The sequence below is a fragment of the Cinclus cinclus genome, chromosome 3, assembly GCF_963662255.1.
Source record: "Cinclus cinclus chromosome 3, bCinCin1.1, whole genome shotgun sequence".
Classification (NCBI taxonomy): domain Eukaryota; kingdom Metazoa; phylum Chordata; class Aves; order Passeriformes; family Cinclidae; genus Cinclus; species Cinclus cinclus.
In genome coordinates, this window is record NC_085048.1 from 79363326 (window position 1) to 79390237 (window position 26912).

Consider the following 26912-nt stretch of genomic DNA (forward strand, 5'->3'; position numbering starts at 1 on the left):
TTCAGCGTCCTACTGCATGACTTGATAGGGATGGCTCCTTTTAATGGGGCTGTTTTATAATGCATGAGTCACTTATTGCTAATGGCCATCTACTTTGCCTTTGTAGGTAAATCACGGGCTATTACCTGTGAATTGACTCAGAAATTAATGCCCTATTTATAGAATAATACAAGAGACAGTAGACACCAAAAAAGCCCTCAAAAAAAAAATTGCATAATTTTCTTTGCCTTCAACCAAGGGAAAGTTTTCAGTAACACAAAGATTGACATGAAAATGGGGTTATTAAAGTCATTTTTAGGGATGCCAAGAACATTTGAAATTATTTTCATCTTTCACATTTGCAGACAGTGATGACAACGTCCACTCCATGGTCAAAACATTTCTGTGCCTCACAAGAACTTCATTTCTGCCGAGAGGCAGAATCTGGTGACTGTGGCCTCTTTCCACATGGCTTTGTTTCCTCCCTCTTGGCACAGTGAAAGGTATTGTGTGAAGCCCAGCAGAGCTGGGAGATCGTGCCTTGATTAGGATTCTCGGCAGGGTCCCTTCTGCTGAGAATTGTTATTTTCCTGGTACTTAACAGCGCATGAGTAGTAAGGGCTAGATGGTGAAACACAAAGTAACTGCAGACAGCCTGAGCCTCATTTTCTGATGATAGAAATTGCCATTATATTTCGTGTTCCCACAAGTTTGTGGTCTGTTGATAGCATTTGTTTTAATACATGTAAATAGAAACCAGATACCATGGCTATGATGATATCAAGTACTAAAAATACGCTAAAAGGGCATTTGCAGTCTGTCCTGCATACTAGAAAGGAAATTCATTCCCTGAATAAAGTTGATTCCTTAAGATAAATTTATAAGAATATAAAAGTATCTTCAAAGAAAGTCTTCAAAACTGTGTGAAGTCAGAGACTATGAACAAAAGGACACTCATTTATCTCCCCTAATCTGTGTTGTCCTAATGGGAACTGGAAACAGACAAAAGATCATAAAATAGGATTTATAAGCTCTGATCTTGCTCTTCTTTCTTCCTTCTATGTGACCTTGTACAAACCACTTGCTCCTAAGGAGTTGTACAAAGAATTTAACAATATTTTAATCCTTAATCTCTTTTCCTCTTTTCCTGATTTAATTAAAATATTGTGTGTCTTTTTTTCTGTTTCTGTAAAATCTAATAAAACCCCCCATCACTGACAGATACCTTTATCAGAAATATCTTTTATTCTTTCTGGTAAAAAATTACCATAACTGATCTAAGATCTTAGCTAAACTATTTCTGCAACCCGTTTGCCCATAAGATACTTCATCTTTATCTTTGGGTAACACCAAGAAGTTGTTCCCCCTTGTTTATCAATTTCTACATAAACCTTCAGATCTTTGAGAAGTCACTAGAAACCTCAGAGTATTTTTTTTTTTTTTGCTTTAGAATTCTTTTCAAACATACTCTTTTCTATTATTTATGGTGGGTCTTTTGAAACAATCTTGCTGGTTTCTATGATGGTAGATACTGACATTTTGTCTTGTTGAAATTGACTGTATGGATCCTTAGTGATTCAAATGTTCCACTCCCTTTTTTTTTTTCTGCAAGTCCCTTCCATAGTGCACTGAATTCAGCTGGCTCAGAAAAAGTAGTGTGAAAATATTCTTGCTACTCTGATAGCCTTAGAGACTATCTATCAATTTCAATTAGAAATTCTGGCAGAAAAGCTGTACAAGCATGAAGATTCTCAGCCAGCATCATGTGGGAAAATGCATGTTTGCTCTGGCAAAAAGCATTAATTACTATTTCTGGAAAAGAAACAGAGGAATTGGTTTAGTGCTGCATTTCTCCAACAAAAAGAAAGCAAACTAATTAATGGTTCCTAGATGAAAGTTTAAAAAAAAAAAACACCTCTCTTTTTAGGTGTAAGGTTTACATGGAAGGAATATCTCACTTTGCTCAACTCCTAGTGCATGTACGCTTTCACCACTTCTGATGCAACCATTACCTTCTCATGCAAGGCTGCCAGCTCAGGAGAACAGAAAGAATCCTGGCCAGCTTAAGGGGTGCACTGCTGGAAACACAGCATGGGCACTGCTTCTGTGCATTGCAAACAGCAACTGTGGAATCTGGACATGTTATGGCAAAACCAGTCAAGTTTTCTCTTGGCACATTGCACTTTCTGAAAAACATTTAGCTCTCACTCTGAAAGTTGTTTTTGGTAACAGCTTTAAAGTTGATCAGTCTATGAAAGCACAATAGTGGGGCTTAAACTCATTTTCAGTGCCAGGCAATGAAATGGGACATGATCATTAACTGGCTCTTGACAGAAGTGTTACTGGAAACTTCCCAGCAGCCTAACAAATGAGTGCTACATCAGGGGCCCAACTTGGCTAAAAGATGACACTTTGCTAGACAGTTCCTTGGCAAAAAACAGAGGGAGAGAGCTGACAGATCTGATGTCATGTGAAGATGGATTCAAGCTTGTTTTCAGGAAGAGCAACTTAACAATTTTAGATCAATGGAGGACTTTGGTCTAGTATTGGACATATCTTAGAAATTTTGGGTGCGCTTCAGTGCTGTCTCTATATTTTCAATTTTAGCCTGTCTGCATATTAAAGAAAAAAAAAAATCAGGATGAACCCAAGTGCATGATTTTGGCTGAAATTCACTGGTATCAATTCAGTAACAGCTGTCACAGAGCAACTGTAAAACAGCATGTATCTACTCCCCACCATCATTTTCTTCAAGAGATGACCACAATATTTGGACATTACTGAAATCAGTAAACCCTAGGCTCATGTTATGACATCAATTACCATGACATTTAATTCAAAGTAATAAAAAATCACAAATGATATAAAGGAACCTTGAAGCATCACATTCTAAAAAATAATTTTTAACAAAGGACTTTATAGTTAAATATTTTAGGTTTCTGTGCATAGCTGTTTTAGAGAAAAATATTTCAAATATTTCATTAAGACACAGGGATGTCAGCGTGCAGTCCTTTAACACCGGCTGTTTAAGAGTAGTACAAGAATCAGGAAGTTCTGCAATCACTGATATACACTGGTGAGCCAGTGAGAATCATCAAGAGTTTTTACTGCAAGAGTAGTTGTAAATGCTATTTTGGTTTTGCCTGTGGCCTCATTGCTGATCTATAAATCTTACTATTGAATTTCAGAGTGTAAGGTGGAAGAGGAAAGGGATACAGGATCCCTATTTTAATAGAATTCTGGATCCCTGTCAGGATAGAAGACACTGTGGACAGGAAAGTGAGAAGAATCAGAAGGACAGTGGTAGAAAATCCTGTATAGCCTGGAGATGATTTCTCTGAGGAGGTTACTAAGAAGCGCCCTCGCAGCAGTGAGTATTGGGAGGATGAGAGACAACAAACTGAACGAGAGATTAGACAGGGGATAAAGAAAAACCTTTTCATCCTGAGCACAGCTGGGCAGAGGAATATGGCCGGGGATGATGTGCAGTCTTCATCCTTGGAGGGTTTCAAGAGCCGACTGGATAATGCCCTGAGCAATTTGGTCTGATCTCAGTTGACCTTACCTTGAGCAGAAGGTTGGACTAGAGACTTTCTGAGGTCCCTTCCTAACTACTCAATTCTTTTAGGGTCCTGTGAATGAGAGAACATGTGCTATTTCATACTGGGAAAGAAGTGGTAAAGTGGAAAGGAGACAGAAGGAATAAAAAGGGGTGGAAAAGTGTTGCAAAATGTACCATTGATATACTCTTGTTCAGAGGCTAATAGGTTGGATTGACTTGCAACTGTTTTTTATTTATTTGAGTTCAGAGAGCAGAATTTCTTGGGACCACTGTCCTGATCACCCACCAATTACTAGGAGTTCTGAAACCATCTGTCAATTTGCTTTCACAATGATGCAGTAAGGCAACATTTTAGTACTTGAAACCCACCTGTCTGGTGGCACCAGGTTCTATGAGCTGGGTTTTTGTTTAACTATTGAAACAAAGACAAATCACCCAGGAAAACTACACCAAAAACCAGATCAAACCTTACGCATTTTATCCTCACTTTCCATTCTGGTTTGTCCTTGATAATGAAATTCTTATTGAAGGTACTGTTAATTTACTTGAATTTCACAGAAAATCTCATCTTTTCAGACATTTAGAAATCACAGTATCCAAAAAGGTTCATGGACTTTCTTTGGGACAGTTTTTATTTTTTTTTTTTTTTTGCTACAGTATGTAAATTACAAGCTTGGGTGACTTGGAAGCTTAAGATAAATTTGTTACAAATAACTTTGATTCCTTTCAGATGTTCTTGGTTTTACATTACAGTACAAAGTAGGCAAACATGTTTCCTTAGGAGGGTAACATCCCTTTAGGTTATGAGCGGAACAGTACCCAGTCACACAAGAATCTGGACTTCCAATGTACTCTGTTCGCTTGATAGTTCAAACTTGCCCTCTACTACCAAGAACCCAAAATGAGTTTCCCTTTTTTGCTACAATACTTCCTGCTGCTTGTCACCAGGGCTACTATGCACTTTCCAGGTATGAAAGCAAAGATAATGGGGGAAAAAAACTTAAAACACAGCCTGTGTGTAGATCACAAACTTCTGCTGGCATACCTGGGTGGTGGAATACTTGCTTCCTTACACTGCCTTGAGAAGAAGCCTACAGTATAGTGTGGCTACACTACAGCACAGTGCCTTTCTTGGTCTAGTCTAGGCTGTTTGGGGTGAGGGTGGTCAGATTTTTTGTCAGCATAATGCGGAATCTACATAAAAAGCCTTGTTAGATTTTTCTTTATCACAAGAATCTCTTTGAAATAATTATGCTTAAAGAATAAACAGGAAGGTGGGGGTTTCTAGCAGAGTGCTGCAGGTGATTAAGTAGCACAAGTTCTCTGAAGGTACACTAGCAGCCTGAAATCCAGTCATATTTTATGAAATGCTTTATTTAACTACTGTCAAGTATGGAACCATTTCCTGAATTTTCCTACCAATTACAAGTCTTTTCAACTCATCACAGTATGGTTCCCCTATTGCCAAGCTGAACAGCCAAAAAGACAGTGGCAGGGGAAGAAACAGAATACATAAAAAGTTTTACACAAAAGGCTTTAAAATGCACCAAGTGTGTGTGTGAAGGAAAAGCCCTTTTCCACTGTTTTCTTCCACCTGAAACAATCTTAGCTGTTGCTTGGTATTATTTGACCTCAAACACTCAGATGAATAATAACTGTTCAAATCCACTATTTTTGCTTTGATTTGCCTGTCTGTAAGATCCTAACCCCTCAGGTCACCCAGCTGGAAGCAATGTCACCAGTATTCCAACAAGAACAGAACACATAGGAAGGCCAACATCAGGCCCACCTGCACACTCTTTGGAGTTCCAACACAAAGGAAATTTTGTTCTGTTGATAGCTGCAAGCTTGATAATGTACTACAGACCATGCAAGCCATTAGCACTGACAGAATAGTCACATGAAGCAAGAATTTGCTTTTTATAAAGGAATGCCAAGAAAAATTGGATCCAGACTGGAACCCTTGGTTGCAACTGAGGAGTGAACAGCTCAGATCAGGAGCTGGACAGGCTTTGCACATGTGCCCATTCTGCTCCTTCAAATCCTGAGAGACTTTGCAGGGGTGGTACCTTGGCATGGCTTGGGAAGGCTGAAGAGATGCTCCAAGTCACAAGTGTAGGTATGTGAGTCACACAGAATGTCTGGCTGCTCACTTTTCAGGGGGAACGTGCTGGCAAAGCACTGCCCGACCTCCTCATGACCTCATAGGCAGCTCTGCTGATACTCCTGAGTCTTTGCACCAGGAATATAGCACAAAGAGAACATACCATTGGATTTGGACCACTGATTAGAAACTAAAATACTTATTAAAATTGCTTTGATTTTAAATAGCTTTATAGTTTAAAATAAAATCATTGTTTTAAAATAGTTTTAATTAAACGAACCTAGAAGTTGTGGATCTTTGCCATCCATGTCTGATATACTTTTGAATAAATAGATCTATAAATACCTCTTGATCTTTTTGGTGATGAAGTGCACGAAAAGTTAAAAAGGTTTTTTTTTAAGCTGAAACGAACAGTTATCTCTTTAGGAATAAACTTAATATCCAAAACACTCAATGCAAAGTTACAGAAACCCAAAATATATTCCAGCTACATAGTCACTATAAATACATACTTTAACTGAAAGCATGCTTTTTAATTACTCTGTGAGTAAATTGCTAAAAATGAAAATTATTCTTCTCTTTAAAAGAAAAACTAAATAAATAAACAAACAAACCAACCCAGAATTCAAATAATAAACTGAACCAGCCAGTAACACTTTAAAATACAAAAGTGTCTTTCCCTTTCTCCTTCACAGTAGCCCAGCATTATGATTCCCTTGAGGACAACAAGCAAACAATGAACCCCCAAACTACTGTTCTCAAGTTTCGTTCTAAAAGCAAGAGTTTTCATTAATTTGGGCATTCAAAATTTGCTAGTTTAGTATAATGCTGCACATGAGGCTCCCTAGGGTATAAATAAACTAAACCTCCACAGTGAAACCCCAAAGAGAAATCATACATGCAGTTTACTCTAGAAAAAACATGATTTTAACTTCTACTTTAAAAACCCATTAAGTGTAACAGTGCATTAGGAACAATCAAGCTCACTAGTGGGACAATTTGCTTGCAAATGTCAGAAAGCATGGTCTTTAATGTTATAATTCTGAGTAGTATCTCAAAGATTTCACTTCATAGCATTTTACAAAATAATATCCTAAACCTGAACACACTGCATCATACAAGGTTAGTAAGCAGGAAATCACAGAGTGAAGTGGACCCCTCAAAAATGCTGTTTCCTGAGGTGTGTAAAAGAATCATTTCACACTCACACCATCAGCAGGGCTGGACCATTGTGCTCTGTGCAAGAACAGCTGCCACATCTTGACCAGAGTGTGGCCCAAAGGTCTGTATATCTAATTCTCACCTTCACTGTCCTGTCAGTGTTTCTCACCACCACACAGGGAGGGCTGAGCACCAAGTGATAGAAATACCCATTGAAAATGACTCTTTGTACTGATCTAAATTTGTTTGTAAAGCTGATAGGGAAAGAACAGATTTTACAATACAGGTCTAAGAACTGCAGGGCAAGTAAATGCAAATGTGCTTTATCAGCTGGAATAAGTGCCCTGGAATACTATCAGGCTGTGGATCTGCAGTGAACCTCTGAACCTCTTCTGTTGGACCAATCCCATTTTACATAACTTTCACTCATTAACAGAGGCTTCAGCCACACAGTTCCCTGATCCTGTGCACTCATTTGGGATGAATCAGACACGAGCCCTAATTCCAATAAATATTCATAGACAAAGGCAAGGATCATTATTCCCCATTTATGAAGGAGAAACTGAGGCACAAAGTGATTACTCCAAGTCAGTGACAGAGCTGGAGGAAAACCCAGTTAGCCCCACACCTGCTACCAGGTGCTTTAAAATGGGCCAAAGCCACTTGATTATTTAATATGAATAATTTACTGAACATCTTTTGTTTCTTTGTTTAGTGAGGCCAGAGATTTCTTTGTTAACCTTCCATTTCTAAAACAACCCACATGATACTGAGAGTAAAGGTCCAAGAAATTTAGTGAAATCTGCCAGCAGATTTATCCCATTCATGGTATTCACTGCAAGCTGTAAGACACAGGGTCAGCCTGGTAATCAACAAATGAGGGCTCCGTGAATGCCACCGTACCCTTCTCACTCCACCCAAACAATTACATGGCTCACCAGGAGAGATAAAATGGATAAAAACATTAAGACTTGAAAAAAAAAATGTTTCCATAAAACAGAAACTTATTGCATGATAGCTGGATTGCATGATAGCACAAACAGCTGTAAATTAAAGCTGTCCTTTTACTAAGCTTCCAGAGATTGCTTACACAATGTGTGGCAATGGGAGAGAATATAGAAGACAGTTAATTTTCTTCCTTCTTCACTTGCTCAAGTGGATGAAAAGCTACTTGCCTACTCTCAAAAGGATGAAGATAGTGACTTTTTATGCTCCCATACCACACTGCTACAGTTGTGAACAGATGTGAATGTTTTGCCACCTGATTGCTAAACTAAAATGTTCTTGATTTCTAAGTGAATGTGAAAGTATATCATCAAATACACATCACACCTGCAGGTGGTAAGTGTTAGAGAACTTGAAATCACACTCTTGTTCTACTCTCTCCAGTAACCACTGGTGAGCTCTCAATTTGCTGTGTCCACTCCTTTCAGCTATGAGAAGGCTATCCAGTGTTTGAGTTCTTCCACACGCTGCAGTATCTGTGTATAATAGAAATCCATGTTGGTTGCAAAATCAGTACACACAGGGGATTCCATGTCACCAAAGGTGCAGTACAGTGCAGTTCCTCCAATGCTAAGGAAAACAGTTGCTATGCACAGCAGGATCAGCAAAATACAGGAGCCACCAGACACTTCATCTGTAAGTAAGAGAAGAAAAGGTGAAAAAAGATGCTATACAAAGCAATACAAATGAATGTGAGAAAACCTGAGATAGGTTTTTATCATGGGTCAGGACATAAACACAATTAATAATGCTCACCATACCAAAGTGACGACAATACGTACAAGGAATTTTATGTTTCTCAGTCTTTTCAGAAACCTAATAATTATACTGCCTCATTTATGCAGTCTGTATACCTGTCCTTCTTGAGATCACTTGTGGAGTCATTCCACGCTGAAGCAAAACACACTTACCTGTGAGAATGCCCCACAGCCAAAGCCTTCCTTCATGGAATAGTTGAAATGAAACAAAGGCTTTGAAAGGAAACCAAATGGAAACATTCTTGCTTCATTAGTAATGAGTCTGACTGCAGTACAATGAGCTGCTTGTGATTACACTCACATTTTGACTACAGACACAAAACCTTCAGTGTAGGCTAATGTGAGGGATTATTTTACATCCCAGTTATTCTCTGCTAATTCTTTGCATGATTGTTTATTCCAGAGTAGGAGCAATGCAAAGGTTGCAGAGGTGCTGCTGCATCCTCACAACCTCACTTGTCCTTTCTAATCTGTATGCATGAACAACATCTGCATCTTCTGTCAGACTGACGTGGCTCTAAGAAAATTTCTGTACTCCTTTCACTCTACACCAGGGAGAAGAAATGGGGTAAAAAGAAACATTCAATTGAATTTTTTTGGTGTGTGTTTGAAATAAAATTTAAAGTAATAATAACAAATAATATAAGTAATAATATAAAACAACTTTCCTTTTGAATCGTTAAATCCTTGGGGAAAAATCATAGAAAAAACTCTAACTGGAATTTTAAATAAAACATAAATACTTTTAAAATAATTTCAAGAAAAAGATGGGACAGGCTCTCTTTTTAGGCCATGAATGATTGAGACATGCTAGCACACTTTTAAGAACTAATTTATACCATTTAGTGGCTGGCATACACAGAGGATAGCACTTTCTATATCACTAGCAATAAAAAGTATTTTTCTTAATATGTCTTCAGTTTGAATAATAGAGACCCAAAACTCAAAAAAATAAAAAGCATAACAGAATAACATACTGTGTTTTTCAAGAAGTTATTCAGCCCACCAAAAAGACAGTAAGGTGTAAAGCCAGACTTAATGTCAGGTAGCAAATATGTATGGATGTTAAATTATAAAGAAAGGTTAAAACCTGACACCCTTAATCCCATGGTCTACTAGGAAGAGTTGGAAATCTACCCATGGACAAAACACAACAGACTTGTTTCTTTTGCATCCCTCTACCTACACAGTAAATGGATTTAGGGAGAAAGCCTACTCCTCCATGCAATGAACATTAATGAAAGGACTTCAATTATCTGTCACTTGTAAATCATTCAGCCAAAGGAAAAATGCAGTTACTTCATTCTCAACCAAGCTTTAAAACAGACGTGTGCTCATTGTATCCTTCTTCAGTCTTGTTACCCAAACCTGGTATGGATTAACAATCCTTGATCAATCACCTTTATGTATTAAGTTTAAAAAAAACAAGAGAGTATGTTCAGTAAATGCCTGCTCTGCTGCTGTGAACAAAAAGATTGACAATATTTGCACCCCAAGAGCACAACCCATTAATTAATAGCTTTAAACTACCTTGATCCAATGTGTCTTCCATTTCTTGGAATCTCACTCTTCTCTTTGTTTGCCTTTGCTGGACTTGAGCAATTGTTTTTCCATCCCTGTCATCTCTCTTCTTTAGTATGGACACCAATCCTTCCACTGGGGTAACCTACCACGAAAGTCAGCGAGTGGCACAAGAGATGTTAAATAGAGCTCATGCTTTGATTTCTCACAATCAGGGAGAAAACAAGCTAAACAGTTAATAAATAGTTTACAGTCTACTTTTCTTAAACAATGCAGCACTTGTGAAACCTCCTTCTTGAAGACATCAAGTCCTGAACAGACAGGACAGCTGCAGTATCATTCTGCTACTTGCTGACACTGCTTGCCCTTGATTGTTATAAAAGTTAAATACACACACGTTTTCTGCTTGGATCGTACTTTGTGTTCCTTCGTAAGCTCACACGGGCAGGGGCAGTGGTGAAGCGGATTTGTGTCAAAATCACTGTCATCAGAGGGCAGTAAGAAGTCAATGACACGCTGCTGCTGCCTCTCCAAAGATATAATCCTGCAGAGACCATCAAATACTTATTGTGGGATTAATTTTCCAGCACTGCAATTGGCTGCCCAGGGGGGATAAGCAGCTACAGCAGGGCTACAAAACCAAAGAGAGGGAATACCAGGGAATAAGAAAGTTTCAGTGCTCTGGATATATTCCAGCTCCACATTGTAATAAGGTCTCTGGATACAGCAGCAGCTCAAAAATCCTTCCCTACAGGCTGGTCACCCAAACAGCTTGCACAAACAACAATATGGTCAACAAATCAATAAACCACAAGTTCTCTTTTCTTTGCTAAAGCATTTGGATTAGTTGAAAGAATATATGCTAAACCATACTGGATGGACTGAGCAGCCTGTAACTTCCTAGTTATTAATGAAAGTAGGTGAAGTATCAGGAGAAAAATGCTTTCCTAAGCAAGTACTTCCTAGTGTGCTAGAAAGAAATAGAAATTAAAGTAGAAAGTATGTTTAGAATTTCCCTTTTTTTTACCTTGTGAGCATCCCTGCCTCAAAAAATGTCATAATTATTTCTTCCTAGATCTTAGTGGGACTTTATAAAAACTTAATTCTGTAGATCAGCAGTAACATTTGTTAAATTGAAAAGTAATATGTATACATTTGTGCTACAGATAAAACATATCACATTTACAACTGAATTTGCAACTCATCTATTAGATTACCCCAAAGGCCTCTAATTTCCACAAAAACTCACAAACCCCCAACTTTCCAAGTAACACTGTAGTTGCAGACAACGTACTGCTTAAGCCTACCTATAACATAAGTTAGAAGTGCAACATGAAAAATTGCTTGCATTGCATTTTCAAAAGCTGTAGAGAAACAGAAAACAAACAACTTCATCACTGATGTCCTAAAGCTTGCCTCGTGCCATGAGCTTATATAACACATCGATGCACGCTAGGCAGAGAGATGGAGCACTGCACACAGCGAGACACAGGCACAATCCAATAGGCACCGGAGCAGCTTTGGCCTCTGCAACATTTCACTGATAAATGTGGCAATTGCACTTGCAGGTCTCTGGTCTGGCAGTATTTTATAGTCCTCAAATGGACAAATAACTTTACCCAGAACAACTCAGAGGATAAAATTGATCTCTGTCACACTTTGGATACTCACTCTCCCTTTTGTTTATCTGCTCAAGAGCTTGAATGTATTATGTAATGAAACAATGCAAGGAAGTATTTGGAAAGTAGTGAAAGTGTGAAGGCAGAGGAAATAAATTGTTGAAGTCAACATGCAGAGGACCAGTCGTTGGCACAAATGACCCAGAAATAATAGTCTGTGAGTGACTCATCACAACAAATGAGTGCGCTGAGGTGCAGCTTCTACTGGTAATGTTAAATTAGCCTTGCAAAACTGCCATGAAAATTCAATGGGCCAGCAGAAAAATCTACACTTTGTTGGACAAGGAAGGGGGATTTGTAGGAGTGCTTTAATTTGACTTATTTATTTGGAAGGGTGGGGATGAAATGATATCCTTTAGTAGAGTAGATTATTTTAAGCTTCTGCTTACAGCATTGCTTTCATAAAGAGGATCAATGGCTCCTCCCACACCACCCACACAGCAGGCTGCCTGTTGCCCTGGCATGGTTATTCCCAAGTGGCTCGGACTGCATAAGGTGGGAATGTCACCCAGAGATGGCAGGGCATTCCTACCAGTCTGCCCCAAGATTAGAAGTGGTGGTCTGTTCTGCAAGTCACCATTGCAACCTGAGCCACTTCATTCTGTCTGTTGGCTCTTGGTAGTTTCTGAATGACTGTGTCACAAACTCACTTCTTCTCCAAGCTTAAAACCAGAGGGCTATCATTGACAGGATTATGTGGAAATGTGTTTCAGTAATTACAGTTACATAAAAGGCTTTCTGGAGGAAAGTCTTGCTACAGTGAGGTTCATTTACTTTCCCTGTCAGCCTACATGGCCACATTTAAGTATTTACTTTAAATGTATAAAAACTAATTTGACACAGCACAGGTTTCTCTATTCTGAACATCTTCTTTTGCTTAAAAAGAAGGACCAAGTGCTTTTGATTTTGTAATAAAAATCAGTGTGACTAGTATTACTTCCCTATCCCAACAAAAGCCATAAACTGTATTTTGAAAAATGGCCCCTTTACAGGATAAGTAATTCATACCTAGAATAGAATCATAAAATACGTTGAGTTGGAAGGGACTCACAAGCATAATCGAGTCCAACTCTTAGTCCTGCACAGGACACGCCAAGAGTCACACCATGTGCCTGAGAGCATTGTCCAAGAGCTTCTTGAACTCTGCCAGGCTGGTGCTGTGATCACTTCCCCAGGGGAGCCTGTTCCAGTGCCCAGCCACTCTCTGGGTGAAGAACCTTTTCCCCATATCTAACCTAAACCTCTCCTGACTCAGATCGATGGCATGACTATACCTCATCTGCCATACTTCATCTTCCTTTGAATTTTATGAGTTATGCACTTAAGGTTTTTTATCTTTGTCTGCAATACACAAAGTGATTATATTAGATCCATCTCCCACTAATTAAACATCCAAGGACTTAGCTGCCACACAAGACGAAGTTTTACATCCCACTCTTTAGGAAGCAAGAGGAATTAAAAAAGGCAGAATATATTATTTAAATCGGAAGTTAACAAGGGAGCTGTGGTTAATACAGTTGACCACAAGTCAAGCAGAGGCTTGACTTGAACCACAGGCAGAAAAATACAGGCTTGCACCAGACTGCCCTGCAAACAGCTCTTACATGAAAGAGCTGCATAAAGGACCCTATTGAAACATCACATATTTTCTTATTTCTAAGATGGATAATTAACAAGAAATGGTCTTGGAGCATCTATGTAACTGAGCTTACTCAGCTCTGCTGGCCTTCACAAAATCTTTTGACTTGAGCTTTTATAGTCACTGTACAGGAACTGAAAGTGGCATGCAGGTGTGTGGTGGCATTTTCACCAACAGTCAAAAAGGAAAGCAGCAATGACTGTTGGTTAATGGAAGCTCTGATAAATAAAGCTTTTCTCTTTTCCCCACCATTAATAGAAAGTGAATCTACTTCAATCAAAAGTTTCACACTTTTCAGATAAATTTTAATAAGGTTGCAAAATTAGAAGGAATAAACTCTAATTATAAACTGCCTGTCTCTTCTCTGTTTGAAACAGCATTTGGTGATAAAATATCAAAAAGCTTCTTACAACGTGCTTATTTTCAACAAGTATGATGTGTGTATGTTATATTTATAAACATACTGGACAAAACTATGAAAATAAAGCCTTGTACTTCAAATTCTTAGAGAAAACATCTTGAACTTGACAATTACAATTAGTAGTAGCATATAGACATAAACAAAAATCCCCAAATGGAGGCACTACAAACTGGGAACTAGGAAGAAAAGCTCATTTTATGAAGTAGTTTGGTCTGAATGCAGAAAACTAGTCAAGAAGGTTTGTGTGTTCTTCTGTGGGCTGTGTTCCTTATTCAGTTATTTGGCAGAGGACAGTACTTTTATTACAAGCAATACCAGATTTTTTTAAAGCAGTAGTCCCTGAAATGACAAAACCCAAGATTGCCCCATGTTACAATAAAAGCAGCAGACAAACCCCATTGCTAATAAATTACATTAGATAAGTGAGTAATTTGAGTTTGAAAAAGAGCTGACTCAGCAGATTCAGTATTCATACCTCAGCTGCAGGCAGTAACTATTTTTCCTGCTGATAGACTTGCCATGCAAATAGCTGAGCACCTTTATACATCAACAAATACCTCAGATACCCTGTGAGCACTTCACATGGAAGTGCAGTTCTTACAAACTCAAAGCTACAGGGCCTAAGTCATACAAGAGAACAGAGGACCCAAAACACTGCCTCCAAACCTAGTGGAGACTTCATTTTTTGGTATAACAACTGCAAATAGCAAAATGCTACTTTATTGAGGTTACAATTTGTTTTGCCACTGGTTTCATTTTGCCACTGTTATTTCATTCTCATAGAAATGATAGCAAAGATATTAAAGAAGAGCTATATACTTCTAGTATCTGTTGTTGCCAGCTTCTGACTGTGCTTCAAAGTTCTTTGTTAGCTGTACAAATCTTGCTTCTATAAAATGACTGTGGTTTTCCCTCATTTGCATGCTGTTCTATGTGGTTTGTACTAGTGAAGAAATATCCAGTATAAGGGCCTCTACAATATGAAAACTACTATTTCAGTTTTGCAACTACTGAAATCCAGAGTAAGAATTTGGTGAATTTTCACTCTTGTAATTAGTTATTGTAAATGATAAGCTAAAAGCAAGTGACAAAGTGTCTAAATTAGAAAACTGCATGAGATGATTCTTGGATCTCAAGATGGAGCCAAGCAAAACTCCCTAACTGTAAATATATACACAAGTATCTACCCTTACCCATTTTCAATAAATTATTATTACATGATCATTGCAATTGTCAATTGAAGAACATTAATGAAATTTTATCTTACCACATGGGTTTTGTCCCCAGGTTATTTCAAAATTATCTTTACTTCCACCTTCCATTCTAATTTGTCTGTGGCAGTTCTTTAAATACTTACTTCATGACAAGTTTTATCAGTCAAATTGATTATCTTTTTCTTTTTTACTGACATATTGGTACATTTCTTGTGATTAATTTAATTTCACTCATGTGGCTACCAATGCATTTTCTAGATACCTCATTAACAACCAGTGTATGAAAACACTGTTATCTTCTTAGGTTTCCATAGCCTGAGCAATGCAATTTCAAAGTCTTCAAGAGGACAAGAAAGGGAGAAGTGTTACAGCTGGGTAAAAAGATCATTCTGCTCATCAAAACTTCAGTGTAATCTTATTTTAACACTAAAACAGAATGCATGAATACAAGTTAGCAATGCTGCTTTCTCAGGGGTGCCAAACTCTTTCAAATGTGTCTTCCAAGAAAGCTGTGGGTGCCCACCACTTCTGAAAAACAACCCCTAGGCTATTGATGGGTGGTAAGATTAACTGGAACATCCTATAAGTGTATAATGAAACAATACAAGCTGGTGTGCTGTCCTTAACTCTCACCCTATGGCACCTAGAAATCTCAAGTATTGTGAAACAACCCCAGATGCTACATATTACAAATTTTAATTGTAACTGACTTCCATTTAAGCCCCCTGCCTCACACAAAACTCTGGCCTCTTGCTAAGAATGATTCAAGTGGACTCTCACCAATGCAGCCAACATGATGCCTTATATGGCATGAAAAAGTACTATGGAAAAACTCAAGGTAATTTTTCCTCTGCAGTGACTCAACTCTGCCATCAAAGTACTGTCAGTCCCAGCATCAGGAGAGCAAACTAGAATTGAAATGAGATGCCCTGTAAAAGTATCATCACTGGTCACAGGGACAATCAATACAAGCATATTTTTTCTAACAGTATCAATATACTGCTTCCTATCCCATCCTCTGAAATACAAATGCCATAAACATAGCTACTTAAAAATAGATGCTACTGGATTAATTTAGGCTTCATCTACATGAAACAGAACAGTACTCCTCTGCTAAAATGCAGAACTTTCAGTGGGCTCAAAAGAAATTTAATGCTGAGGGATGATACTTAAGTTACTCTTTTGTTATACACATATACGGGCTTAGATTGTCAACAAAACACTCTTTTTTCAAAACACCCTCTAAGCAAGCACAAGCCAATGGACTTAGTTGAAAAATTGGGATACGTGTACTAACGTGTATGTGTGTTTCCACATCTGCTTGTGTACAGCTTCGTGCACATGGCTGCCAGTGCTGGTATGTGGCATACCTCATGAGAGCCCACAAAAAGACAAGAGGCATGACCTTGGAAAGGATGTAAGAAAATGTTAAAGTGGGGAGGAAAACAAAAATGCTCTCTTTTCAGTTCTGGAGACTCTAGCAAACATATAATAACATCAGCACTGATCTCCCTGCTTGGCCACTGTCCTTAAGCAGTTGTGGCAGTTCTTGGTCTCTCTGCATTAGCTTGATCTATAGAGAAGTAGGGTAACTTTATTGCCAAGGGGATAGTCTATTGTTGAATATCTTAAAAATAGAGATGAACTAAGAAGATATACCTTCATACATGTCTTCCCCCTCCAGCATTTGAAATAACATCATTTCACAATACACTCATTTATTCATATAAAAAAAAAAGCTCTTAAGGTCCCATGGATGCAAATGCAGCAAAACCAGAAGTCAAATAAAGAAAAGATGTCATCATTACACTCTCAAAAAAAGTCCCAAAGCAATAAATCTTCTCTATTTTCAGAAGTGCAATTTAGCTTATGAAGCACTCACCCTTCTTAAAGGCCTACCAGCAGTGCTTAAGGAAGGTGGGCTCAGGGTTAGAAGCTCTTTCTTAGCTTGGGCTGAACAAATCTGCCTAAGCTTGACAAAATCAGAAGCCGATTCATTCATATACAGAATTTATATATATGTACTTCTCACCTCTATGGAATAAGCACAAAAAAGCAAACTTTGTTCTATGCATAGAAATGAACGATGGTACATCACAGGTACTATGTAGATCTCTGACACAAAATCTGATTTAACAGGACTTGTGAGAACATCTCTTAACAGTCTCTGTCACAATTAAAAAATTAACCCCCCCAGGTATCACACATATATATAAGATCAATCTTATTTTGAAACACAGTGAACTGCTGGTCAAGGAGACAGAGAGGCAAAATGAAACTTTTTTCTAAGTAACTCAGAACAATTAAATATGTATAGATTTCAGATTTGTAAAAGTGATACATAAAAGAATATTTAATACATTTTGAAGTTGTCAATATCTAAAATATTTTAATTGAGATAAACATGAAATATTTTATAGGCTTCACAATATTTACCTCAGTAATCTCTATCCTTCTTGTAAGTTCATCAAGAGAAGAAAAGCTGTCATCTAGTGATAAAGCTTCCAGGGAGTTATAAGATGCTCGTTCAGGTGAAATATCTGGAACAGTGTCAAAGTCCTCTTGGTTTGTTAAGTTTGCAGATTCTTCAGTGTCTATTACAATACCATTAAAAAATCTCAGAAACAAATCTTCCTGTTCACTATTGACCTTCTCCTCCTGTCCTGCTGTTCTCTGTACTTCCTTGGACACCTGTGAATGGGCAGTACTCTCATGTTCAGACACTTCATTACACCCAGAGCATTCATCTGATGAAGTTCTGTCCCATGAAGACTGTTCATCATCATCATCATCATCATCATCATCATCATCATCATCAGGCTGCATCTGTTGCTGCTTTAAATCACTATTTCCAAGCTGGCCACAAGCAACTTCTGAAGACCCGGCAGCATGTTTTGATCTGAGCAGATTTCTATCAGCTGGCACATCTTCATCAGAAGGTACCAAATCAGTAGGCATATAATCAGCATCTGTTAAAGCCAAAGCATCTACCATTGGCTCAAGAGGCAGTTTTGCTCCAGGATCCCCAGCCCCTTCTATTTTTACTGCATCCTTGGAGAGCTGTCTGTCCCTCAGCCGCAGACTGTTATCTTTACCAGCATCCCCAGATGATAAACAGCCCGAGGAAGGCCTGCCCACTGTCCCTGTGGACTGGGTGTGTGGCTCCACTGTGGATCCAGCAGTGCAGTGCTGCTCCTCCATGTGGTCCTTTCCTGCAGCTACCCGAAGCCTTGCTGTCTCTGTCTGTCTCTCAGCTTTGCTTTCACCTGGGCAGACACTGCTCAGCTGTTTATCTTCTTTCTTTGGTCCAGCGCCAGGACAAGTTTCAGTACCTAAGTGCAAGAGGAAAAACAGTTCCAGAGTTTTTAAATGATTCAAAGCATCAGCCCAGGGGGGAAAGAGTATACTGTGATTTGATAACATTGTAACCTAATGCTTCAAAATGCTCTCCCATAAAGGGCAGGCATTTTATGCTCCTGTCAGGATAACTTTTTGTTAGCTGTCTCTGACTCCTGATTCAGGTTAAAAAAAAATAAAATAATTTGCACACATTCTTGCAGGTGAAGCACATGATTTAGTGTTCTTCTGAAAAAAGCTACTCCCAGTATGTAAGCAGATACCTTTCTGAACAGTCACTTTTCTTCTAATGGATATTTTACATGAGTCATCTCAAGGAGGCCTGGAGTTCAAGCAAATGTGCTTAATTACAGAAAACTGTATCTTGATGCCAGTGTATCTATCACCTAGGGAGATATATGCATTTCCTTTAAAGAAGCTGAAATCATACTGATTTAACAAATTTTAAATTTTCAGATCATTAGCTCCTTTGGTTAACATTAAACTAAATAGAAATTACATTTCCCATAAATGGACAGCAGAAAAAGATGCTGCTTTTTGGATCAGTAAGTTAGTTTACATATTAAAATAGAATTTAATGCAATTTATTTCTGTATTCATATTTCCAATACATATAAAAGTATTTTTCCTTATCTGAAATTTCAGAGACATATAAGGAGATCTACATAGGTTGTGATTTCACACAGTTGGCATGATCTGCTGATGAAGGAGTAGGTGGTTAGCCCAAGTTGTCTATGAAATTATTAGATATTTACCATTACAAATAGCCTGTTTTTAGGCTTAAAAAGAAAGAAAGGGGCTGTTAAGAATTAAAATATCAAAGTAAGCTAGCTATGATAAAAACTGCCTTTTATTCCCTACCTTTAAAAAACTAAGTTAAGATTATGTTATGATAGAACTACCATTGCAGTAATAGTAATAACCTCAATCAACAAATTAGTAACTTTAGGAAACACTTATTTGTACTTTTTGGTCAGAATAAAGAGCAGAAGGGTCTTATGAACAGATTAATAAAGATAATGCCCTTCTTAACTGAGTTCTCTATGCCGATTTCATTCTTCCTCAATTGTTAAAACCTCTCTCAAAATGTGAGCAATTTCTTGAAGTTGTTACACAGAATAGTCACCTTCATTAAAATAAGCATTTGCAATAATTTATTGTACTGAACAATTTTACTAAATTCCAAACTATCCCTCTTTTAATGGACAATAACATGCAAGCTAGCATAGAAAAGACAGACTTGAAATTGAAAAAGATAATATCTAAGTACATCAAAATGTGGAAAAAAATATCGGAATGACATTAACTGAATGAAAGAGCACAAGGAACCTAACTTCTGTAAAACACTGAAAGAATAGGTGTGAGACAGGGACTTTTTAAAAATTAGACACAGATGAGCAGATAGCTCAAAGGATTTGTAATGGGATACTGAGCCCTTCACATACAGGTCATGAGTTCAAACACAGCCTGGATTATCAGTACAAGATTTTATTACCATCTGTCAATTTTTCCTAGAGGATACATCCACATCACAACAGGCATCTTTGTTGGCAGCCCCAACTGCAACAAAGATTAAATGGAACCGGAAATTAAATCAGATGCTTTACTGTGAAAGGTGTCCCTTGAGCTCAGGGCACTGTTCCTAAGAAAGTAATAAATGACCCTAGCACTGTTATCTAACCACAGATGTACAAGGACTGGGATGCAATGATCATTTACATCAGGTTTTCAGCAGTGTTCAGTATTTACAGCTACTTCAGGGAACCCTTGTCCACTACAGACTGAAGGCAAGTTAAGACAAGTACTTGAAGACTTAATTAGAAAAGATGCCTTTGCTGACACTAAGTTAAGACAGAAGACACCCACCTGGGGCACTAATTTTTACCTGACTGAGGTACAACCAAGTGTCTACTGAAATTTTTTTAGCAGCAAAAGCACTCATGGTAATTTAAAAAAATGGTTTATTTTCCCTCTAACAGAGTTCCATTAGAATCGACACTTGGTTTGTTCATCACAGAAACCTGTAGGCACAACTTGGTCCTGTTAATCCAAGACAGCCTAGCAGACAGAGTATTATGTACAGTAATCTACTGATGGAGAAGTCACACTTCTCCATCCTTGTCCTTCTTCCCAATTAAAAACAAATCCCATAGGTCCTAAAAGAAAACAGGGTAGAAAGAATTCCTCCCCATTCTGGAAAGGAGTCTAAACTATTTGTGCACACTACCAACTTATGCCAAGGGTTTTGTTAAATTAAATATTTCATTAGGAAGGTGTTAATGAAATACATTAAGAATTTTTAGAATCAATTGCCTACCGAGGTTCAAACTGTGTTTCCATATACCTTAGCAGATCAACGGAATAATTTTTCCTTCAGATTACCAGGGAAGTTTGATTTTACTTCAAAGATGCTACTATAGTGCAATGCAACTATCTCTACAATGTAATATAGATAATGCTACTATGCATGTTATATTTTCTTATTGGTAATTGCTACATAAATTCTTATTAAATATGAATCCATATGAAGACCAGTTCTCAAAACACTTGAGAGTTTCCTTTTCCTGTCTCACTGTAAGTCAGACTTCTACTACAAGCAGCTAAATGAGTTAAGCAGTTCTTCCTGTGGTTTGGCAGATATATGTAGAAGTAAAACTCTACATGTTTACTTCTCATTTTTTATTCCATTTTTTTTTGGTAGAAAAAAACCAAAAACACCTAAGAAGCAGAAGTCAAGCATTCTAAGTTTTCAGTGAGAAGGCCCATGCATTTAGGCTGCTGCTGAGAAGGTTAAATATTAGAAACTGTATGTTTATAACAATATATGATTCTGCTGGGGTTCAGGCAAAATCAATGAAACAGTCCCAGATGGTCATATTGCTTCTAGTTCTGAGGTGGATCACTCAGGCACAGTTGTTACCTGAATGTTATTTCAGATTATGAATCACCTTTGTCAGATTTCTGTACTGGTTCATACCGATGCCTTCCCTACCCAAATCCTTCTAGCTGCAACAAAACCCATTCATCCCCATTCTACTGATGCACTGGCACTGAAGGGCAGCAGCAGCTAATGACCACATGCTGCCTGAACAGCTGCTCACACTCGTGAGGGAGAGAATTCACTGCTTCCCCAAAACGCACTAATCTTGTGAAAAGCATCTTTAGCAAATCTCAACCATTTAAAGCCAAGTTAGGGTGGAAATATTCCTATCTTTGTATTGCAAGTGCTTAGCACTGATAAAAAATTCTCAGCAGAACTGCTTTTTATTGGGTGACACAGCTTTATTAATTTGCCAACATTTCACAGGAACCCAAAGATTTTGATGATATTTTGATAAGATTTACATTAAGAGAAAGGCATTAAAAGATCCATTTGCACCATTAATTCCTTCCACATTAAGTCAAGACATTATACTAGAGTATTTCAACATTGAAACAAAATGCTCCTGAATTCAGAACATTCAAGTGTTCAGAAATTCTGCTCTCCAGAAAGCTTTTGTTCCCACTTGGAATAAAATCAGAGGGAAAACTCTAATTGTCTATTTTTTTCCATGGGAATTTCCAATCACCCAAAAATAAAAAGCACTGTTTTCTTTTGATCTGCTTTCTGAGCTGTAGAACATGTTTGTTTCATGTTTCTAATGCTTTATGTTTAGTTAAGTTACAAGAATAAAAGCGAGGAAAAGGCAGTATAGGGGTCATGGTAGAAGAGCATGGAGATAAGGAGGATCCACATGTAGAGAACTGTGACTCTGTATCTTCATTAATTTCTGATTCTCCTGAGCATCCTGGCTGATATACAGTTGTAGGATATTTAGGTTCAAAGGGACCTCCTAGGATCACTTAGGCCAGTTCTCATCTTCTGAGGAATTCTAGCTGGTTTCAAGGAAAGGTACTTAGCTTAAGCCAATTTTGGCAACTAGAACACGACAAAATACCAGAAACATTTTGCTCAGAGAGAGGAGAGATAAAGGACAGCCTGGTTGTCTACCAATATTCTTTCCCACTCTGTCCCCCATTTTAACAATTCATTAATTTGGAAATGTTTCATAAGAACTCAAAGATTCTAACAAATTACTCAAAGAAAATGACAACTGCTCCAAGGCAGAAAAAGGAAAATGAGGCTGACATAAAAGTATATACTGAAAACAATTCACTGAATGTTTTTCTCTTCAAGACCCCCCAAAGGCTTCATCATTTTCTGTGCTGCTTCATAAAAATGCATCTCAAAATCAGTACACTGCATGGAACTTAAAATAGTTACTAATACTTTTAACTATACTCCATTGCCACACCTCAGAATGTCTCTCATCAGGTTGGTTACCTAGTATATATTAGTACACATACAAATCATGCATCTTATCTTTACTTTTATACAATTTTGTAGCTTAAATAAGCTACTATAAATGTATGCACATTTAAGACTTTTTAATGGAGGTTAGAATTACTTTATAATTATGAATATCAATGACTAATTAAAATTGCATTATTTATCCATTGTGCTGAGAAAAAATAAATCATCCATTTGTGCAACTGTAGAGATCCAACAAGTGCTGTAGCTTCAAATGAAATAGCTTCATTGTATTTATTGGAATATGTCATTACAGTGTAATATTTAAAACAAAATTTGCACATGTACATACATACACACATACCTGATTTAAAAGCAGTAGCTTCTCTTTCCTTTAAAGTTCTGGATTCCATTAACTGAGGCAAACAGCTGCTTTCCCATATATTTTCTGCAGCTACTAGCTGTAAAATATGATAGTATTACCTGTAATTTTTGGAAGTAAACAGGAATGCTGTGACTTTTTGAGACATTCAAACTTCAAAAAGCTTCTAAACATGAAAGATTTTATCTAATATTTAAGATATATTTATTACCAATTTTTGACAAAGCAGAATTCAATTAAACAGCTGCTTACCTTATTTTTGGATGCCTGTGGCCTGCAACAACAAAGGAAAAAAGAATAAATTAAACAACCTAGTGACAACATTCTTCATAATAAATGTAAGTGAAATCTTAGAAATCTTTGCTGTGCTCTAAAATTAGGACAGAACTTTTCTTCCATTGTCAGCCTGCTAGCATACTTTCAAGCACAGATCTGTACTTGCATGAATATAATCAGAAGACAAATTAGCCCTAACATTGTTCCACCTAATTGAGAAAGCAGTCAGAAGAAAATTTACTGCAACATATCAATTCCTGTAAAAGATTATACTCTAAAGAGACACTACCAACTTTAAAAATCATAAAAGAACTCGATATCTGCTACTATTTAAAATAGTGTTCACTATAAAAGAGATTGAGGAATGAAATGCCCTCCCTGAAAAACATATTTCCTTCTCCACAGATGGGACATTTTATGGATTCTCTAAGGTACAGCAGCTCCCACTGACTCTATTCAGATTCACAGGTGAATCAACACTGTTCACAGTCGGTGTGGACTTTGCCAGCTGGATAGAGATTCATGCACAATGCAATTTATCACACACAATCTGTCTTGCAGTCTTACAGCAATGAAGATAAAATGTGGAGCATTTTATTTAAAGCTACTGAAAAAAAAACTGGAGAGACAAGGGAAAAGTACTGATATTCATATTATCTAACAAACTTCAAAAAGTTACATTGACTTTTGAATTTTGCCATTTAAACTTAGAAAAAGGACACTTAAATTTATTTTTAAAAAGCAAACATATCCAGTATGTAGCTGTAAACCTTGAGTATCAGAAAAAGTTACATTTCTTACAATTACAAAAGCAAAATGCTCACGTTTTCCAAGACCTGCATGCTATTCATTAAAAATTAAAGCGTAATTATAATGAAAAAGTAGAATGAGTTCAAAACTTAGGGAAAAAAACCCTATATGAAATAATAAAAGCAAATAGGCTTTTGCCTACAGAGTTTGAAAGAAAAAGATGGAATAGAGTATCTTTTTAGGCCATGAATGATTGAGACATGCTAACACACCTTTAAGAACTATTTTATACCATTTAGTGGCTGGCATACACAGAGGATAGCACTTTTTATATCACTAGCAATAAAAAGTATTTTTCTTAATATCTCTTCAGTTTGAATAATAGAGACCCCCCCCAAAAAAAAAGCATAACAGAATAACATACTGTGTTTCTCATGAGGCTATTTAGCCCACCAAAAAGATAGTAAGGTGTAAAGCTTACTGAAAGAGCAATAATATTAAATACAGAGCACCGATCACGGCAAATGAACGCAAGCCTTAATTTTTATCTAATTGCAGGTTTTCTCAGGACAGTGAATGATAATGCAAAACTGAAAAAAGGAGAAAGCAGAGTTATTCTCACCAAGGTGACCAGCCAGGTGACAACAGGGAGATGCTGCTCGTTGCATATAAATCCCAGCAGACCTGAGCCCCAGGCTTTCCATGGGCTGGCGAGGTGGTGTGCAGGGAAATGTGGGCTGGGGCAGCCGCAGGCGCTCAGTGCAACCCCTCAGGAGCAGCACAATGCAGGTGCAAACCTGCAGCTCCAGTGCTACACCTGCCCCTTCTTCCTCTGGGAATGCAGGAGTGCTTTTCCAGGGACTACCTCCCAAAGGCATTCAGAATACACATTAAAAAAAAAAATCCCTGCACGGACTCTGGCAATCCATGGTGTTTTCAAACTTTGGTGCCATCACACAGAAGAAAAAAATTTGATAGCCAAATCATACTCTTTATGAGCAACAGGCTTTTGTTATATCCAGACTGACTAAGTCAATGCAAATGTACAAGAGAAATTTTTCTCTCCCCATCTAATTGAGAGCATCTTGACTGTCACAGACAGGCCTTTTCAGGTCTTTGAATGTGGTTAGTTTCCTTATTGCTGTTGGCTGATCATTTTTCAGTAGCAGCTCATATGATTTTTTCCATCTGTACCTTAAAAATCAATGTCTGGACATTAGGACATTCACCCATGAAAGAAGAGATCTCCTTCCTGATGGGTACAGTCCCATAAATGTTGCTACCCAGAAAAGCACCCTAAGCACTGCCCACAAGTTTGTTATACTGTGAAACACTGATTCAGGAGGCTGATGGATCAGGCAAAGCTGCTACAAACTGAGATTTCACTGTTTAGAATACTGACATGCTAGGAAAGTAGAGAATCACTGCTTCGTGTAAATGCAACATATATGAAATCAATAGAAGGTAATAAGAACTACTTTAAGAATTAAAATGTCCTAAAATGTGGAAATTTAGGAATAAAATCCTATAGGGTATGTATGGGTGCTGAAGTCTGAGATGCTGGACACTTGCATTTTGAAACAATGATTAAACCAATAGGTGTTAGACATGAACACCATCATTAGTGCTATGGTCCCTCTCTTCCTGAATTAACACTATTCAGTTTTCCTTTTGGTTGAAATTATACAACTCAAAAACCCACTTCTGGAAAACTAATGATTTGTTAAAACGGGTTCAGATTTAGTCTTCATGAGTTCCTCAAACAATATTAATACAATGGGAAAGCTGATGGTAAAAATATTTTAGTTACTTATCAGAAGGAATCACCACTTTATAACCAACTTCAAGTCAGTGATGCAACTTTTATTTTGACACTGATTATTTTAAAATGCCCATAATGGCAAGGAGACAACAGCTGCAGTAACATATTAGTTTGAGGACTAATAATACTTTCTTATACTTACTGTTGATGCGAGGAGCAAACTCTAGTAAGCTTTTCTAGTTCTTGGCCACTGAGCTCTTTATCTAAATTCCTCGGTGTTGTAATTGGACTGGGAACTGCTGTTTTCCATTTTCTTTCTAAATTAAATCAAAATAACTTTTACTCAGATACTATAAAAGTAGCTTAGTATAAAATAAAGATGTGAAACTAATTGATGGAGAAATATTGACAACTTTTCTGTGTATGTTCTACAGTCTCATTTCAGACTATGGAGAACAGCATCCTGCCCTTTCAGAATACACTTTATTTTCATCACATCACATCACACTCACTGACCCTAACCCAAAAATAAACTTGAAACAACTGTGAATCAAAATCTAGATTAATAGAATAAAGAATTACAAATTATCTGCGCCTTTATGATTAAATGTGTGCAAACAAATCCAAAGCAGGAACACCCTTCTTGTAACAATCTCAGAGAAATTCTGATATAAATGTCACTTTTGCTATGTAACTTTTTTAGCCTGGAAAAACAGCTCTGTTATTTAGAAATACAAACTGAAGTTTTTCTTCTACTATATTAGTTTAGCTGGTACTCACCCCACTGTTCCTGTATGGAAGAAAGATTTGCAAGCAGCTGCTCATGATAAAGTCGTTCAAGCTGAATGAACTTCATGGCCTTCTCATCTGAATGGAAGGTTAAAGGAAAATGCACACATGTGGACATGGTATGACTTACTTAAAATTGGCATCATGTTTGAAAAGGAAGCAATTATACACTTGAAATTTGAAATAAGTGAATCAAAATGAATAATGTCTAGCACCCTGATTTCTGTGCAAGAAAGAAAAAAAATAGCAGACATGAAAATGA

General features: G+C 37.4%; 1 protein-coding gene across 4 annotated transcripts in view; it reads right to left on the reverse strand.

The window, feature by feature from the left end:
• Positions 1 to 3216: 3216 nt before the first annotated feature.
• The window catches only part of CNST (consortin, connexin sorting protein), a 49781-nt gene continuing 26085 nt past the window's right edge, over positions 3217 to 26912 (reverse strand). For all 4 annotated transcript variants that reach the window (XM_062490286.1, XM_062490287.1, XM_062490288.1 and 1 more), the window contains 7 exons: positions 26642 to 26728; positions 26064 to 26178; positions 23326 to 23347; positions 23056 to 23152; positions 17480 to 18375; positions 10100 to 10235; positions 3217 to 8445 (listed from right to left, as the gene is read on the reverse strand). In XM_062490286.1, the coding sequence (XP_062346270.1) occupies positions 8240 to 8445; positions 10100 to 10235; positions 17480 to 18375; positions 23056 to 23152; positions 23326 to 23347; positions 26064 to 26178; positions 26642 to 26728 (1559 nt within the window). In that variant the 3' untranslated portion in view covers positions 3217 to 8239. The remainder of the gene's footprint in view (positions 8446 to 10099; positions 10236 to 17479; positions 18376 to 23055; positions 23153 to 23325; positions 23348 to 26063; positions 26179 to 26641; positions 26729 to 26912) is intronic.